Source organism: Artemia sp. Qi Xiang Cuo, chromosome 18, assembly GCF_049724085.1.
Source record: "Artemia sp. Qi Xiang Cuo chromosome 18, ASM4972408v1, whole genome shotgun sequence".
NCBI lineage: Eukaryota > Metazoa > Arthropoda > Branchiopoda > Anostraca > Artemiidae > Artemia > Artemia sp. Qi Xiang Cuo.
This window is the reverse complement of record NC_142811.1, coordinates 55,881,538-55,899,107: the sequence shown is the minus strand read 5'-3', so window position 1 is coordinate 55,899,107 and position 17,570 is coordinate 55,881,538. Positions and strand designations below refer to the sequence as shown.

At 34.4% G+C, this 17,570-nt stretch overlaps 1 protein-coding gene across 1 annotated transcript in view; it reads right to left on the bottom strand.

The window, feature by feature from the left end:
- Positions 1-17,570, bottom strand: part of gzl (godzilla E3 ubiquitin protein ligase) — a 101,731-nt gene that overhangs the window by 24,592 nt on the left and 59,569 nt on the right. The window contains exons 5-6 of the mRNA XM_089104679.1: positions 8,573-8,678; positions 3,313-3,487 (exon numbers count right to left, since the gene is read on the bottom strand). Coding sequence (XP_088960805.1) covers positions 3,313-3,487; positions 8,573-8,678 — 281 coding nt within the window. The remainder of the gene's footprint in view (positions 1-3,312; positions 3,488-8,572; positions 8,679-17,570) is intronic.

The following is a 17,570-nucleotide window of genomic DNA, read 5'->3' as shown; positions in this document are numbered from 1 at the left end:
TTAGAAGAAACGGATAGAATTCCTATCAAGAAAGAAGGCTAATGATAAATAAATAATAAATATACTGATAAACCAGGATACTAACACAATGACCCATTTTCGTAAATTAACAGTAAAAACTAAACAGGCAGGGGAATACACCGGTTCCTACTTCCATGGGCTGTGCAATAGTAACTGTAATAGTAAATTAAAGTTCCTCAGTGGTGTTTCTCCGTGGCGGAGGAACACCACTGAGGAACATAGTTTTTTCAGTGGTGTTGTAGTCAACACCATCAAAGGGATTGATGGCCAACGGTGAGCAAATAAAAATTTGCTCACCTGACTCTTCCAAAATTAAAATTGCGCAAGAAAAAATCTCTTGAGGAGCAAACTAAGACGGGAGAAAGAAGTCCTCTTTCTAAAATCAGTTCTGATCTACGGTATCGATCAGATACCACTGTATCTGATTGATCTGATCACGGTATCAACCTGATCTTTCTAGTATCGATTTCTGATCAGATGCGGGTTGCTACTAATAGCTGGCGAGTGGTGGTTAATTCTAACAAGAGATCTATTCCATAAAAAAAATGAAGAGACAGGAAAGCCTCGTCTCAAGATGCCACGCCCAACGGGACAAAAATAGCTCAACGGCCATTGGGGCTATATTGACCTCTTTTTTGGAGGAGGGGAGTGGAGGCAAAAGGCCTTCGTTACCTGAGTGTCGACTGAGTTTTATGAGTCCACCCATAATATGAACAATAACTAAAAATCAATTAGGACGAAAATAGTAAATTCGGATTTTAAAAATTTCAGATTTTAAGAGATATGCGGGCTATTACTTGGTTGTGATTAGTTAGCAGCATATTTTATTTCGGACAGTATGTTTATACGAATACCACGTTTTTTATTCTGCTCAGCTTAGAAATAATTATAAATCACAATAATAATAATAGTTTAGAAATTAAAAAAATGGTTTAGACTGAAAAGTTTAAAATAGTATCTAAAAATTAAAAAAAGTTATAATGAAATAAACTAATAAAGTAAACTAATTTTAGTAGCGTTTTGTCCCATTGCTAAGACGTTCCAAATGGTTGAGGGACGTCCTAAATGAAACATTTCTTTTAAAAATTTTCCCTGAAAGACTGAAAAATGTTTTTGTTTTTTTTTAATAATTTTGCAAGACGAAAAAACAAAAATTCATACTTGAATCAAAATAGAAGAGAATTGAATAATGGATGACGATGCAAGACTTCTTTCTCCATTGGACGAATTGAAATCCGGCTGGATAAGCGAAATCTGGATTTTCGACTGATTTTTCAATTTTTCGACTTTTTCAATATTGACTATTACAAAATTCTTCATAAATTTAAAGAAACTCGTGAAGGAATATTACTACTCCTACTACTAACAACTCACTTAAGCACCATACCGCTGTAATATAATAATATTACGCCGTAAAATTATTTTTAGTAGCCTTGTTTCTTATTTCTCAGACGTTGCAAAATTATGAGAGGTGACCAAAATCAAAGATTTCTTTTAATTTTTTTTTCTTAAGCAAATGAAGAAGTGTTTCATTTTATTAGACACCAATTTATCAGACAAATGAAGCAACATTTTCAAATTTGAATCAAAACTGAAGCTAATCGAGCAATGAATGGGAAAAAGATTTTTTTTTATCAGACGATTTGAAATCCAGTTGTCTATGCGCAATCTGATTCACTAGAGGGTTGCTAAATCGAAACATTATATGCATTTTGTCTTTTAAATATAGCTATTCTTTTTGGTCATATGTTTATTCATCTATTTATTCGTACATATGTCATATGTTTATTCATATGTTTATTCATATGTTTATTCGTACATATGCATATTAGAGTGCATGTGACTGAACCCTCTTGTAGCCAAGCGATTTCCAACTGAACCCATGTAACTGAACTCCCGTTTAACTCAACACCCATTTAATTGAACTTTCGTTCAACAGAACCCCGTGCAACTCAACCCCATTTAACTGAAGCCCCGTGTAACTGAACCCCTGTGCCACTCGACCCCATTTAATGGAACTTTCGTGCAAAGAAATAAAAAACAAGACGGGTGCAGGTATCAAGCTGTTTTTCATAATTAATTTTAGCGTTGATATGAAAATATTTTAAAATAACATTTATCATTAACAAATCAGCTTTATATTTTACTGATTTCTTTTACTTGTTAGTTTTTCAAAATTCTTTTTTTTTTCTCGATTTGCAAAGGGGAAGGGGAAGGGAAGTATAAGAATTAATTCGAGTCAGCCTTTATCACTAATATATATCAGTAATTATCATTAATAATATTATCTAGTAATTTATAGTAATTATTTACTAATTATCTAGTAAATAATAATTATTAGTAATAATAATTATCTAGAAATTTCTAGTAATTATCTAGTAAATAATAATTATCAGTAATTTAATTCGATTCAGCTTTTATCACTTCTGACAAAACGGGCTGATTACATTTTCTAGTTATACCATTGATTTGAGGAGGGTTGAGCAGAATGGGGCCAATTTGAATGGGGGTTGAGTCAAAAAAGGTTTGGTTAAGCGGGAGGTTGAGCACCAAGAGGATTGAATTTAACAGGAGCTGAATTGCACGTGGTTCAGTTGAATAGCGGCTGAGTTAAATGGATGTTGAGTTGCACGAGGGTTGAGCTGAATGAGGATTGTGTTGAATAAGCTAAGTTGCAGGGATATTGAGTTGCAAGGGAGTTGAGTTAAATATGGGTTCAGTCAAACAGGGCTGGGTTTAAACGAGGGCTGAATTCCAGGCGGGCTGAGTTGATTTACTACGGATCTCCAAACACAAGCGGATGAAGAGGGGGGCGGAGGATGAACAATATAAGAAAAATTTGGGAGCTAAAAATACCATTCTTCGTATTTTCGAGATTATACAACAACCTAGCAACAGATTCATTAGAGGGTCATTAAATAGTGACGTTTCAATTCTTTTTTTTTAATTGGTTATATGTTTCTGTTAATTAATATATATATATATATATATATATATATATATATATATATATATATATATATATATATATATATATATATATATATATATACATATATATATAAAACCTTATATAAGACTGACATAGCTGATTGAATCCAAGCAGAGAAAAAGCAATTTCGGACATTCACCGGTGAATGCCGACAGCACCTCCAACAATATATTAAAATAAGCAAAACGTCAAAAATAAGGTAACATGTTGTATCAGAAAGTCTGTGTTGTTCACGTTCCGACGTAATTAAACTGCAAAGTAAAGAATCTATGTTGTTCTAATGTCATATTACGACTTACCATGAGCGCAGGGCAAAATCCTCAGCTTTTCACCTTCTATATATTCTTCTAAACAGATGGCACACACGTCGTAGGGATCACCCTTTTTAAATTTTTTTGTTGGGATTTTACGGAGCGAGGATCGTGGTAAACGATATCGGCTTAATCTTCTATGGTCTTTAATACATTTTATCAGCTAAAAAAAGAAGAGAAAATAGCTTACCAATTCGCACCCTTGTCTTGCCAACTTAAAGCTTACTTAACTTAAACTTTTTTGCATGCTAACCAATGGTCTGCGTTGTGCAGGTACCGATCTCCTGATTCATTGCCTTCGACCGGGAGTGCACTGTATGCTTGGGGGGAAATCATTCAACGCTTCCCGTGTTTTCCCCTGATATCTCCAGGTACCTATTTAGACCTGGGTCAACTCTGGCTGAGCTTACAGAGTCATACCATTGACCCCCCTTCAAAACCAAATAAACAACGACAACAGGACTCGAACCCCTGACCTCAGGATCTCAAGTCTGGAGCGATAACCACTCGGTCGTGCCAAGTCATAACAAAATGTACAATTCAACCCAATGATTCTTCTCGAGCTCAAGTTATTTTATTTCTTATTACTTTTTACTTTAATTTAGCGTGTTTTACTTTTTAAGTTGTTGAAGAGATTCTACCAGAAAAGACCCTTTTTTTTAGCAAACATCAAATTCGTCGTAAATTTTCGGAATATCGATGCTACGGACAGGAGAGAATCGAAAAAAGACTCAAATTAACAGAAAATTAAAAAACCCAACAAATAAGCGGGAAATTACAGCTATAATTATTTACATCAAGAAATACTAACTAAAATTCCTAAACCCAATTCACATTCATGCTTCTCGACCAATGACAATTTATTTCCTCTTTTATAAATAGCTCTGATTGGTCGATACTGATGATTACTGGAAATTGATGCCCAGCTAAGTCCACATGTGAACAGGTCTTAATCCAAACATTCTATCTCACTAGTAGAATCTTCAAATACGTTTTAGAAATAAAAATAAAACTGATCAATTTTTAAGTTTCCCTGATGGGTGACACGTCTAAATCGCATGGCGTGAAACAATCATTAGAGGCATCAAAGATAACATAAATATCTTTCAACCTGCCCTGCCTCCCTCAATTAGAGGCTGTGAAAAGACATTTATTATATTTTCTCTTTGTCTTGTATTATTTTAGTCCATTTTTGCCACCCCCTCGGACAAGTTTTTTACTTCTCGGGGTGGTTGTTAATACTGATGCTGTTGTTTGACTTAATAAACATATCTCTTTCTAAGACCATAGATAAATACGAATCAAAACCACAAAGTCTCTCTCTCTAAGGCCAAACATATCTCTCTCTCTAAGGCCATACAAAATAAATGAGATGCCGTGCTGTCTACATAAATACGAATCAAAGCCACAAATTCTCTCTCTCTCTCTCTCATGCCAAACATATCTCTCTCTCTAAGGCCATTGAAAATGTATGAGACGCCGTGCTGTCTACATGAATACAAATCAAAGCCAAAAATTCTCTCTCTCTCTAAGGCAAACATATCTATCTCTCTAAGGCCATAGAAAATGAATAAGACACCGTGTTGTCTACATAATTACGAATCAAAGCCACAAATTCTCTATTCTGCTGACATGTTACCCAGCTAACACACAACATATTCTACCTTTGTTTTACTCTTGGCTTATTAGGAAAAAGAATTATCGGATGGAGCAATACAATAGCCATGGTAGCGTGTTAATTTTAACCGAGAACCAATACAAAAATTATAAGCAGCGTTATTTGAAGGACGGAATTGAATTCATAACAAAAGTCATGCAGCAAGAACGAAAAAAGAACAACAACCAAACATTAGAGTTTTCATCAGCCTTAAACCACTTCAACGAAAATTTTTGGCTTTCTTCCAAAACAAAAATCCAATGACGTCTATTACTGTAAGCAGAGTTGGAGACTTATTTGCTTAGAAAGTATTAGGGTGAGTCAATGATTTATATTATTAATAAATTAATAATTATAAATTGATATACAAAACTAAATGAAATAATTCCAAAACAACATCAAACCAAACCCTTGATGTTAACCCAAGAATACTAACTAAAGAGTAAGCACAAAGTAATCAATTTATAAGCAAATAACTGTTAGTCCTAGTTGATTAGTCCTAGTTGACAGTTAGTCCTCCTTTCAAGCCAACAGAATCACAAAATTTTACGATTTTCCAAGTAATTTTATATAGTTCGCTATCTTCTTCGCTGATTAGAGAGTTTGTCCTCCCCCTTCTCGCTTAAAAAATAGGCCTTCTTCCTCCCAAAAGATTTTTACGTACACACCTAAGTGTTATGCAAAAGGTTTATGACAACAGCAACAAAAATACATAAAATTCTTGTAAGACAATTCACGACAAACTATCTCTATATTTGAATATTTGTCTGGTTCACTGGCCTCAATTCAAGAAAATGTAGCGGGGTGGGGGCCAAAAAGTATTTTCAAACACTAGGGAGCGGGAGGGCAAAATTATTCTTTTTTTCAACTATTTCCATGCAAACACCAAAAAAGGCATTTTTAAAAAATGAAAATACCTCCAAAAAGGTGTTTTTCAAAACATAGGGGGGGGGGGAGGGGCAGAAAACATGGGCACGAGGGGAAAGGTGCTTCATCCTTCCCCTCTATGAACCTCCCTGGTCCGGTTACAAAATGCATTTACTGGCATAGAATTTTTAGCAATTTAAATTATATATTTTGATGTTGGAAAATCATAGAGAAATTTGAATGTGTAACGAAGAGACGCGAAGTCTCTCCTTGAGACTAGTTCCAAAAAAGTCATCTTAGCTCGTCGCCTTCCTAGTCTTTAATTTTATTGTTATCTATTTATTTTTTCCTTTTTGACTTTTTAACTAAATTTTTGACTCATCATATTTTTTATCCATTTTCATTAATTTTATTGTTTTCTTTTTTATTTTTGACTTTCTAATTAAGTGTTGACCTTTTTCATTTATTTTTTTTTTTACAATGAATTATGTTTGGCGTGAACGTCACGTTCTTTTGATGATTTATATATATATATATATATATATATATATATATATATATATATATATATATATATATATATATATATATATATATATGAATATAGTGCTTTTTTTATGTAAAATTCAATTTTGGCAAACATGCTGCGAAATAAATTTTCAATTTAAAATTCTATTCTTTATTCCTTAGACAAATTTTAGAGAAGGTGATATAAAACAAGCAGCAATATCTGAGCCTTAAAATTAAGCACCCCATTCATACCTTCAAGAATCTCCTGTGTCTATTTATTATTTTTTAATTGTACACTCATTTAAGATTTTCTTGAATGGAATGTAAAATCCATTGAAATTACTTAATTAATGTTATTTTATCTTTTTCCCGTTAAGTTTCCGATCCAAAATGAAATGATTTTCATTTATTAATAAGTTTAAACTTACCTCCCATTTACATCAGAAATACAATTTACACCCCCCCCCCTTAATGTGCGAATATATACCCTGAATTAGAATAGGGGTGGGGGTAAAATTCATATCCAACAAAAATGATTCTTCTATTTGGAAAGAGCATAAAAAAAAGAATCGAGTGATATGTTAATAATTCATTAATAATGAAATAATTAAAATAATTATAAACCAATCAATGATCTAAAAAAAAAGGAGGGAAAAGGCGATATTAAAAATATCAGATAATTTTAATAATGGCCAAAGAATTCGGAAAGTAAAAATTCAAAAACTCAGTTTTTGAATTTTTTGAAATGACAAACAGCCTTCATGTTAATGAAAGTAAAGCAAAATTCTGATGTTCAACCCGCTAAGACCTGACTACTCCTGCGCCACGCCGTTGTTCCATTCTGTTTCCTCTGCGGCCATCTTAGAGATTAGATTTAGCGGTGCTAACGCATCAAAAATTAGTTTACATGATTTTTGTTACGTTCTTACGAGTCAGACACAGATTTCGGAAAGGAGGGGGAGGGGGTAAAAACTGGCAACCCTACCCCAGGATACGGCCTTGGGTAACTTCCAAGAGTCAAAACTGGTGCTAGTATCAACAACAACAAAAAACCAACACCACCCAGCATTTAGCATTTCTAAGCTTTTTTTCAGTGTTGGCAAAATTAACATAGTAAGAAATGTTTGATCTCATTATCTAAAAAAAAAAAAAAATTGAATCTTCAAAGGAAATTTTCAAAACTCCTATGAAAGTCCAACTTAATTTTATCCATTTTCCAAATTTTACTTGCAGTCGGAAATCTGTTTATTGGGGAAAAAGATAAATACTGGGTTTATTGGAAAAAAATAATAATAAATAAAAGATAAATTGGGAAAAAAAGATAGATTATGCACACAGGTCTTGTCTAATAGCCGAAACGCCTTGTATTGACGAGTACCACGATATTGAATGCCAAAGAATCGCCAGGTACTTTTAAATGAGGAAGGAAGTGATGATTTTTAGGGCTAATTTCACTCTTATAAGTTGACTTCTTGCAAGTTTTGTTTTTCACTCTAGTCTTACTCTTTTTTCCCATTGGTGAAGGCTTCCGAACGAGAAATCCAAATAATCGGTCCTAAATATATGATTTTCAAGCCAATATGTTTCCCTTGCTGTTCAAGCCAAGGGACAGAAAGTTTCCTATATAGGGGTTTCGGACAAGGCGGTTCTAATGGTGTACTTTTGTTTTGATCTGACTCTTTTTTTTTAGGTGCTATGGGTTTTTATTTCTTAACATTGGACGTGATCGTCTCTTACTAGGTTGCTAGCTACCGCTGCAACCCGGATAAATATATATTTATATATTATATATACATGGACGATGCGTTTATATATTTTCATTTTGTATTTCCTAGTAAAATCCAAAAGCTGCTGACCATATTTTATTATTATTTTACAAACTAAAACTGCTAAAGTCGTTGTGGCGCTGGTTGATTATAACTATGAAGAATAGGGGCAGCGTATATAAGCAGCAGAGGGCACAATCGAACACAGCCCATCTATAGCCCTACACCCAGATCCTTACACAAGGATTATATTCAAAGCTACACAAGCTACTCAACAGTTCAAGCTCTACTATTCTTTACCATTTGCAGAATACATGTTGCAAACAATGACAGGACAAAAACTCCATACATAATTAAGTAATACGCAAGAGAGGAGTACCACGATGTTGAAGGCCAAAGAATCGCCAGATACCTTTAAAGGAAGAAGGACATTGATTATTAGACTTACCATGAAAATAAGCATTGTGATGAAACTAAGACAAACAACAACGGCGAATGGTAAAAGATAATTGGTCAGGTTGAAGTCGAACTCTTCAATCATAATTATGAAATACCTAAAAATAATGTCATGAAGCACTTGACGAATGAATTAAAATGTGAAATTAAAAATAAGTAAAAAATGAATTAAATTCTCAGTATAATTCTAAATAATTAAATTCTAGATAAAATATAAGTGAAAAATTCTAAAATGAATAAAACTTTAAAATTAAAATTAATCAAAACCTGAAAATAAATAATGACGAATTGATTAAATATAATCAAACATTGGATTTTGGCCCAAAGTCTATTAAAAGTTAATATATAAAAAAATAACAAAAAAAAATAAAAAAAGGATCAAAAAAGAAACTACTCATATAGATCATAACATATTAAAGTTCTTTCCATATTTTTAGTTTTTCCAAACATCATATTTTTTCAATGAAATTATTCAAGGCCCTATGTATAGTAAAGATCAGCTTATATAGTTTGAACCTTAGGATGCAAAAACATCGGATCTCTATATTACCACTATTACTACTAACAACTAATCACAGCACCGAGACGACTGAGGCCGAGACAGCTCTTATATATTTATATATTTTTTATATATTTAATTATATATTTATATATCGTTATTTATACATTATATACTGTTATATATTTTAATAAATTTTTATTTTATATATTTATATTTTATTTACATAATTAATAACAACTTATCCAAGTTGTTAACGGCTTGGATGAGTTGTCTGGATTCATGAACAACTGAACAAGTCCTTGAATTCAATACTGACAACTTGAATAATAAAACATGTTTTATATGATAGTTTGAATAGGAAGTAACCAGAAGTTCGAGGAAATTTAGGATTGTAGAGGGACAGGCCCGAGGGAAACACTTCATACGTCTCTGAATACAACGCAGAAAAAACGAACATATGAATCAGCTTTTCGCTTTTTACCAACATATCGCCTTTTGACTAATCGCAGCCTGCTCCTTTGGGTTGAACATCTTCTACCCAAACCCTATATTTCGTCAGATGATCTTCTGATATCTTCTCGCAAATTTTCAATCCTTATATTGGCTAATGATAATTAGCCAATATAAGGATTTACATAATCTTCAATGAAGGTCTTTAAAAACAACTGTAGCTGAATCTTAAATCAAAAAAATTTCATTTTCTCTAATGAAATTGAGATAGCAAAATCTATGGATTTTGCTTTTTTCTGCAAAATACAATATAACTGTAGTTCTTTTTTTTTTTTTTTTTTTTTTTTTTTTTTTTTTTTTTTTTCAACAACTACTCTCTTGTACGTTCTGTTCTTCTCTTTCTAACTCATGGACTACTCAGTATAGGCTATCAATTTTTTTTTTTTACTTTTAGCATATGAAGTTTCCTGTTTTTAATTTAATTTTTCCTTATTTTGCTTTTACTAAATTTGTTTTTCTTTTATTTCCCTGATCTGAAAATTTATTTTATTTCCTGTTATTTCCTTTTTATCTGAAAAAAATATGTTTTTTGAAATTGTTTTTATCTACTCCTAAATTATGTAGATAAAACCTATAAAAGACAACAAAACTGAGTTAAACATGATATAAGGAAGTTTCAATCAATACTATGTTATTGGAGAGGCGAGGGCAAGTGCTATAATTGCCCATCAATAAACGACCCTGTTTGTTCTGATGTCATTTATTTAGCAATGAATCTACATCAACAATAAGCAACATCAAATTAGTCTCCCCATAAGGCTACATAGCCACTAGAGAACAGGGGAGATAGAGAAAAATATGGAAAAAGAAAATCCAAACGCCCACTTCAAAAATTTTCTGTCATAAGTTAGGCAACGGTGCAAGCAACGGAGCATCACTTCGCAAACCCAATTCGCAACATCCAAATCCAACATTCAAACCCAATTTAGAAACATCGACCCCAGATAAAGCCAGAAAAAAAAAACTATTATTAATTAGAAATTCTGTAACATTCTTTGAGAAGATACCATACGAGTGGCGGCTTCCTGAAGACTTGGGGAGCATGTTCCAGATCATGTGATCGGAGTATTGGAGTCAGACCGAAAGGATGGAGGATGAAGAATCTAAAAGTTGCTGGAAGTACAGAGATGATTATTCGATTGATCAATAATAACAAAAAATATTATTAACTAGGCAGCAGTAAGGCTGTCATGCAATTATAGAAAAGTGAGAGAACCACACACCAGAAAAGAAAGATAATTCAAATCAAGCAAGGGCTTAAATGAAGCCCTTGCTTCATTTTCATCAATTAGTTTCTCGAATAATAGTCCTTGTTTTATCATAAAGTTTCGAAAATGGCTCTAACGACGAGAGAAAGGTTGAAATACAAATAAAAGGAGAGTACGAAGCATAAGACTGAACTAGGCTGTAGAAAAGGATCCTACGAATACAACCTGAAAATATGGGTTTTAGCTTTCCAAGAATTCCAAGACTCATGGAGACTTTCATCTTGATCATGTCAACATGGCATTCAAATGAAATACTTTCAACAAGCAAGATGCCTGGGAATCGAACATAAGGAGCTTTAGCTCTACTTTAAGAACTTAAGTGAAAGAGGTACAGCTCTTTAGTTCTGTTTAAAGTGAAAGAAGCACAGGACAGAAAATAAAGAATTTCAAATCAAGCAACAATTTAAGGAAGAACGACTAGTTTCCCGAAGAATAGTCATAAAATTTTGAATTCTAAGTATAATTTATTATATTTAAATGGTTTGTGCCCTTTTTAATAGTCAAAAGTGATAGATAAGGAAAAGGCTGACAGAGATAAGGAAAAGGCTGACATCCAAATACCCATCAGAGGCAACACTATAGCGTTGCCTATAGTAAAGGCCATACGGCTCCAATCTTTTATTATTTATTATCATTATTATTATTTTTTCCAGAGGCACTTCATATGGAAGGGGTCGTCGTATAAACTTCAATGGGGGTTCATTCGATTGGAAGTCGAGAGTTCTAGTGCCATTTTTAAGGGTCAAAAGTGATTAGAAGGCAACTAACAACCCTTCCAAGGCCCCCCATTTCCCCAAACATATCCAATCAAAATTTTGAGATAGCTATTTTGTTCTACGTAGTTGATTTCATCATAGAAATTATGTTTTTGAGGAGGACACTCCCCTCACAGCCCTCACAGTACGGGTTATAAGTTATGCTCTGGGGGCACATTAGGTTAATATAGGATGCTTTGTCGTAGAAATTTCAAAAAGGACTCATTCGATTGGAAATTCAAAAGGCTAGTGCCCTTTTTAATAGTCGAAAGAGATTGGAGGGAAACTAAACCCTCTCTCACGCCCACCTTTTCCCCAAACACATCCAATAAAAATTTTAAGATAGCCATTTTGTTCAACGTGGTTGAAAATTCTGAAAATTAGGTCTTTGAGGATAACAACCCCCCCCAGCCCTCAGGGCAAGGGTTGTAAGTTATGCCCTGGGGGCATATTAGGTTTTTATAGAAAGCGTTGTCGTAGAAACTTCAAAAAGGGCACATTCGATTGGAAATTTAAATGGCTAGTGCCTTTTTTAATAGTCAAATGTGTTTGGAATGCAACTAACACCCCTTCCACACCCACCTTTTCCCCAAACACATCCAATCAAAATTTTCCGCAAATTTTCAAAATTTCCGGATGCAAATGCATCCGAAACACACTTTGAGATAACTATTTTGTTAAAAATAACTCAAAGATCATATAGCAAAACTCTGGTGTCGACACAGCCCCCCAGGGCCCGGGGGCAGGCGTTTTAAGTAATGTCCTGGGGGCATATATGGTTCTGAAGGAAGAAATACTCGTTTGAACTACACAGAGGGTTTATTTGATTGGAAATTGAAAGTTCTAGTTCACTTTTTAAGAGTCAAAAGAGATTTGAGGGCACCTAGCCCTTTTTTTCTCAAACCAATCCAATAAGAACTTTGATTAAAATTTTTTAAGATTAAGATAAGATTTATTCGTTATTAATTAATCACAGAATGAATACATTCTTCTAATCCCCCAAAGGCGTCGACACACAAAGAAAACTCAGGGGTCGAGACAGCCCCCCAGGGCCCGAGGGCAGGCGTTGTAAGTTATGCCCTGGGGGAATACATGGTTCTTATGGAAGGAATGCTCGTAAAAACTTCAGAGAGGGCTCATTTGATAAGAAATTGAAAGTTCTAGTTCAGTTTTTAACAGTCAAAAGAGATGGGAGGGAAACTAGCCCCGTCCCCCATGCCCCCTTTTCCCCAAATGCATCCGATAAAAATTTTGAGACAGCCATTAAGTTGATAATTCTTCAAGAGTCAGCTAACAGAAACTCGGGTGTCATCAGAATCCCCCAGGGCCCAGGGGCAGACATTGTAAGTTATACCCTGGGGGCAAAAATGATTCTTATAGAAGTAGTGTTTGTACAAAATTAAAAGAAGGCTCATTTGATTGGAAATTGAAAGTTCAAGCTCAATTTTTAATATTCAAAAGAGATATGGGGGCCAATAGCCCCCCCACGCCTTCTTTTTCCAAACCCATCTGATGGAAATTTTAAGGTAGACATCTTGTTAAAAATAGTTCAAATGTCGGATTAGAAAAACTCCGGTGTCAATACTACCCCCCAGGGCCCAAGGGAAGGCGTTCTAAGTTATTCCCTAAAGGCATATATGGTTCTTATGAAAGGAATGTTTGTATAAACTTCACAGAAGGCTAATTTGATTGGAAATTGAAAGTTCTAGTTCACTTTTGAGGGGTCAAGAGATTTAAGGGTAAATAGCCCCCCTCCACGCCCTTTTTTCCCCAAACCAATCCGCTGCAAATTTAGTGATAGCCAGTTTTTTTTTAAATTGTCCAAAAATTAGATAACTAAAACTCCGGTGTCAACACAACCCCCCCGGGCCCGGGGATAGGTGCTTTGAGTGTTGTCCGGGGGTGTGTATGGTACTTAAGAAAAGGATGCTCGTATAAACTTCAGAGAGAGCTCAGTTGATTGGAAATTGAAAGTTCTAGTTAAGTTTTTGAGAGTCAAAAGAGATCAGAGGGCAACTACCGCCCCCCCCCCTCCAAAATCCAAATGAGTAAGACAAAATAGTTTGAGGCATGGAATTTGACAAAAATAGTTTGACTATCAGATAATAAAAACTCCGATGACGAAACAGCCCCCCAGGGCATAAGAGTAGATGTTGTAAGCTATGCCCTGGGGGCATATACGGTTGTTATGGAAGGAATGCTCGTGTAAACTTCATAGAGGGCTCATTTGATTGGAAATTAAAAGTTTTAATTCACTTTTTCAGAGTCAAAAGGGATCGAAAGGCAGCTAGCCCCTCCCCCCACACTCCATTTATTTTTTCCCCAGAGGCACTTCATATAGAAGGGATCGTCGTATAAACTTCAAAGGGGGCTTATTCGATTGGAAATGGATAGTTCTAGTGCCCTTTTTCAGAGTCAAAAGTGACCGGAGGGCAACTTGCCCCCCCCCCCCCCCAGGCCCTTTTCCCCAAATACATCTGATAAAAAATTTGAGGTAGCCATTTTCTTAAAAAATAGTTCAATGATCATATAACAAAAATGGCCATAAACAATAGTTCAAAGGTCAGATAAGAAAAACTCCTGCGTCGACGCAAACTCCCAGGGCCCGGGGCCGGCGTTGTAACTACTGCTCTGCGGCATATATGGTTCTTATGGAAGGTATGCTAAAAAAAACTTCGGAGAGGGCTCATTTGATTGGAAATTTAAAGTTATAGTTCACTTTTTAAGAGTCAAAAGAGATCGGTGAGCAATTAGCCCCCCCCCCTGTCCATGCTCTATTTTTTCCAAATGGTTCAAAGCTTATATAACGAAAACTCCGGGGTCGACATAATCCTTCAGGACCTAGGGTAGGCGTTGTTAGTTATGCCTGGGGGGCATATACAGCTGCTGTGGAAGGGATGGTCGTATGAACTGCAAAGAGGGCTCATTTCATTTGAAATTGAAAGTTCTAGTTCAGTTTTTAAGAGTAAAAAAGATTAGAAGGCAACTATACCCCCCCCCCCCCCCCACGTATTTTCCCCCAAATGCATCCGATAAAAATTTTGAGATAGCCATTTTGTTAAAAATAGTTCAAAGGTCAGATATAAAAAAAACTCCGGTGTCGACACAACCACCCAGGGCCCAGTGGCAGGCGTCACAAGCTATGGCCTGGAGGCATATATGGTTCTTATGGAAGGGATGCTCGTATAAACTTCAGAGAGGGCTGATTTGAAAGAAAATTGAAATTCTAGTTAAATTTTTAAGAGTCAAAAGAGATTGGGGGCCCCTAGCCCCCCCCCCACGTCCTTTTTTCTCCAAACCCATCAGATAAAATTTTGAGAAAGCCATTTTTTTTAAATAATCCAAAGGCCAGATAACAAAAAGCCTGGTGTCGACAAAAACCGCAAGGGCCTGGGAGCAGGCATTGTAAGCTGTGTCCTGGGACCGTATATCGTCCTTATGAAAGGGATGCTCGTATAAACTTCAGAGAGGGTTCATTTGAATGAAAATTAAAAGTTCTAGTTCGTTTTCTCAGAGTAAAAAAAGATCGGGGGCAACCAGCCCCTCCTGCTCTCCACGCCTTTGGGTTTATCGAATGGATAAACCCATCCAATAAAAATTTGAGGTGACCATTTTGTTAAATATAGTTCAAACATTAGATATTAAAACTCTGGGGTCGACACAACCCACCAGGGACCAGGGACAGGCGTTGTAAGTTATACTCTGGGGATATATGTAGTTCTTATAGAAGGGATGCTCGTATAAACTTCAGAGAGGGCTCATTTTATTAAAAATAGAAAGTTCTAGTTCACTTTTAAAGAGTCAAAAGAGATCGGAGGGCCCCTTTCCCCCCCCCCCCCCCCCGCCATTTTTTCTCCAAACACATCCCATACAAATTTTTAGATAACAATTTTTTTTAATATTTCAAAGTTCAGATAAGAAAAACTTTTGTGTCAACACAACCCCCCAGAGCCCGGGGGCAGGCAATGTAATCTATGTCCTGGGGCCGTATATGGTTCTTAGGAAAGGTATGCTCGTATAAACTTCAGAGAGGGCTCATTTGTATGAAAAATAAAACTTCTAGTTCATTTTCTCAGATTAAAAAAAGATCGGAGGGCAACTAGCCCCTCCCGCCCTCCATGCCTTTGGGTTTATCGGATAGATAAACCGATCCGATAAAAATTTGAGGTGACTATTTTGTTAAAAATAGTTCAACCAGCAGATATTAAAACTCTGGGGTCTACACAACCCCCCAGGGCCCAGGGACAGGCGTTGTAAGTTATACTCTGGGGATATATGTAGTTCTTAGAAGGGATGCTCGTATAGACTTCAGAGAGGGCGCATTTGATTGAAAATAGAAAGTTCTAGTTCACTTTTAAAGAGTCAAAAGAGACCGAAGAGAAATTAGCCCCCCCCCCCCTCGCCCTTTTCCCCAAACCTATCCGATACAAATTTTGAGATAGCCATATTGTTAAAAATAGTTCAAAACACCAGATAATAAAAACTCCGAGGTTGACACAAACCCATTTTTTCCCTTTGATATTGTTAGTTTGATATCAGTTTTGATACTTTGATGAACATTTGCTTTTTTTTAAGTTTGAATTTGAAATAAGGAATTTTTCAAAAACTTGAAACTTTTTGCAATCAAAAATGAACAAACATAATAAAAAAAAAAAAACCTTTCCGAAAAATAAGTTTTTCAAAGAAAAGTAAAGGCCATTTTAAACTTAAGCTCAGGAGATACAAATACCTGTTAAAATTCAAACTCAAAACAACCATAAATTACCATTAAAGAATAAATGAAACACAAAACGAACAGAACTCAAATAAACAATCATAGCAAAAACATATAACAAGTAATAATATAAATGAATAAATAGATCTTAAAACGAGTAATGCTTGAAAATCAAGCTTAAAACGGAAAAAAAAATATTTTGCTATTGATGTATAAATGAAACTTAAAACGAACAGAAATTAATTAAATAATCAATGCAAAGAAACATACAATATATATTAATGTAAATGAATAAATAAATTTTAAAACGAATGAAACTGAAACTGAATATGCAAATCAAGCTTGAAACGGACAAAAATCACTACAAAAAAGAGTTTGGGCATCGTCTCCTTCTCTCACTGTAAAAGTCTAAAACCTACTGCGGCACTGGCGCTTTACTGAAAACTATATGCGTCTTGAACAGTCTTGGAAAGTATAAACAACATCAAATTAAATATTTGGTATATAATGATATTAATGGTTGAAAGATCCATCAGTCCAAGAATTTATTTCACTGTAATTTTATTTTTATTTTCAATGCTGTAAGAACTGGAAAAAAAAATATTTGCAATATAATTCGTTTTCAGTTAAGTGCCAATGACGCAGTAGGCTTTAGGTTTTTACTTACAGTTAAGGGGGCAGTATCCAAACTCTTGTTTGTAGTGAAAGTATATTCATCTTGAACAACTTTAGAAAGAGGTAATAAATTAAACTGAATATTTGATGTACTTGTTTATATATATATATATATATATATATATATATATATATATATATATATATATATATATATATATATATATATATATATATATATATATATATATATATATATATATATATATATATATATATATATATATATATATATATATATATATATATATATATATATATATATATATATATATATATATATATATATATATATATAAATAATTTCTGAGACCACACTGGCTAATCATGATAAACAAAAAATCGCGAAGAAAGGAAACGAGGACAATTAACAGCCAGTGAAAAAATTGAAAAATTATGCAAATATTTCGGTCAAGACCTCCGCTTGACCGTCCTCAGTGCATAATAAAACTGATAAAGATATAAAAACCAAACCTTAAAATAAAAACACCAAACTAAAATTGGACGACCCTTTCCTAGTAACGGTGAAAGGGTAACTGAATAAAAACACAAGTCTAAATGGCATT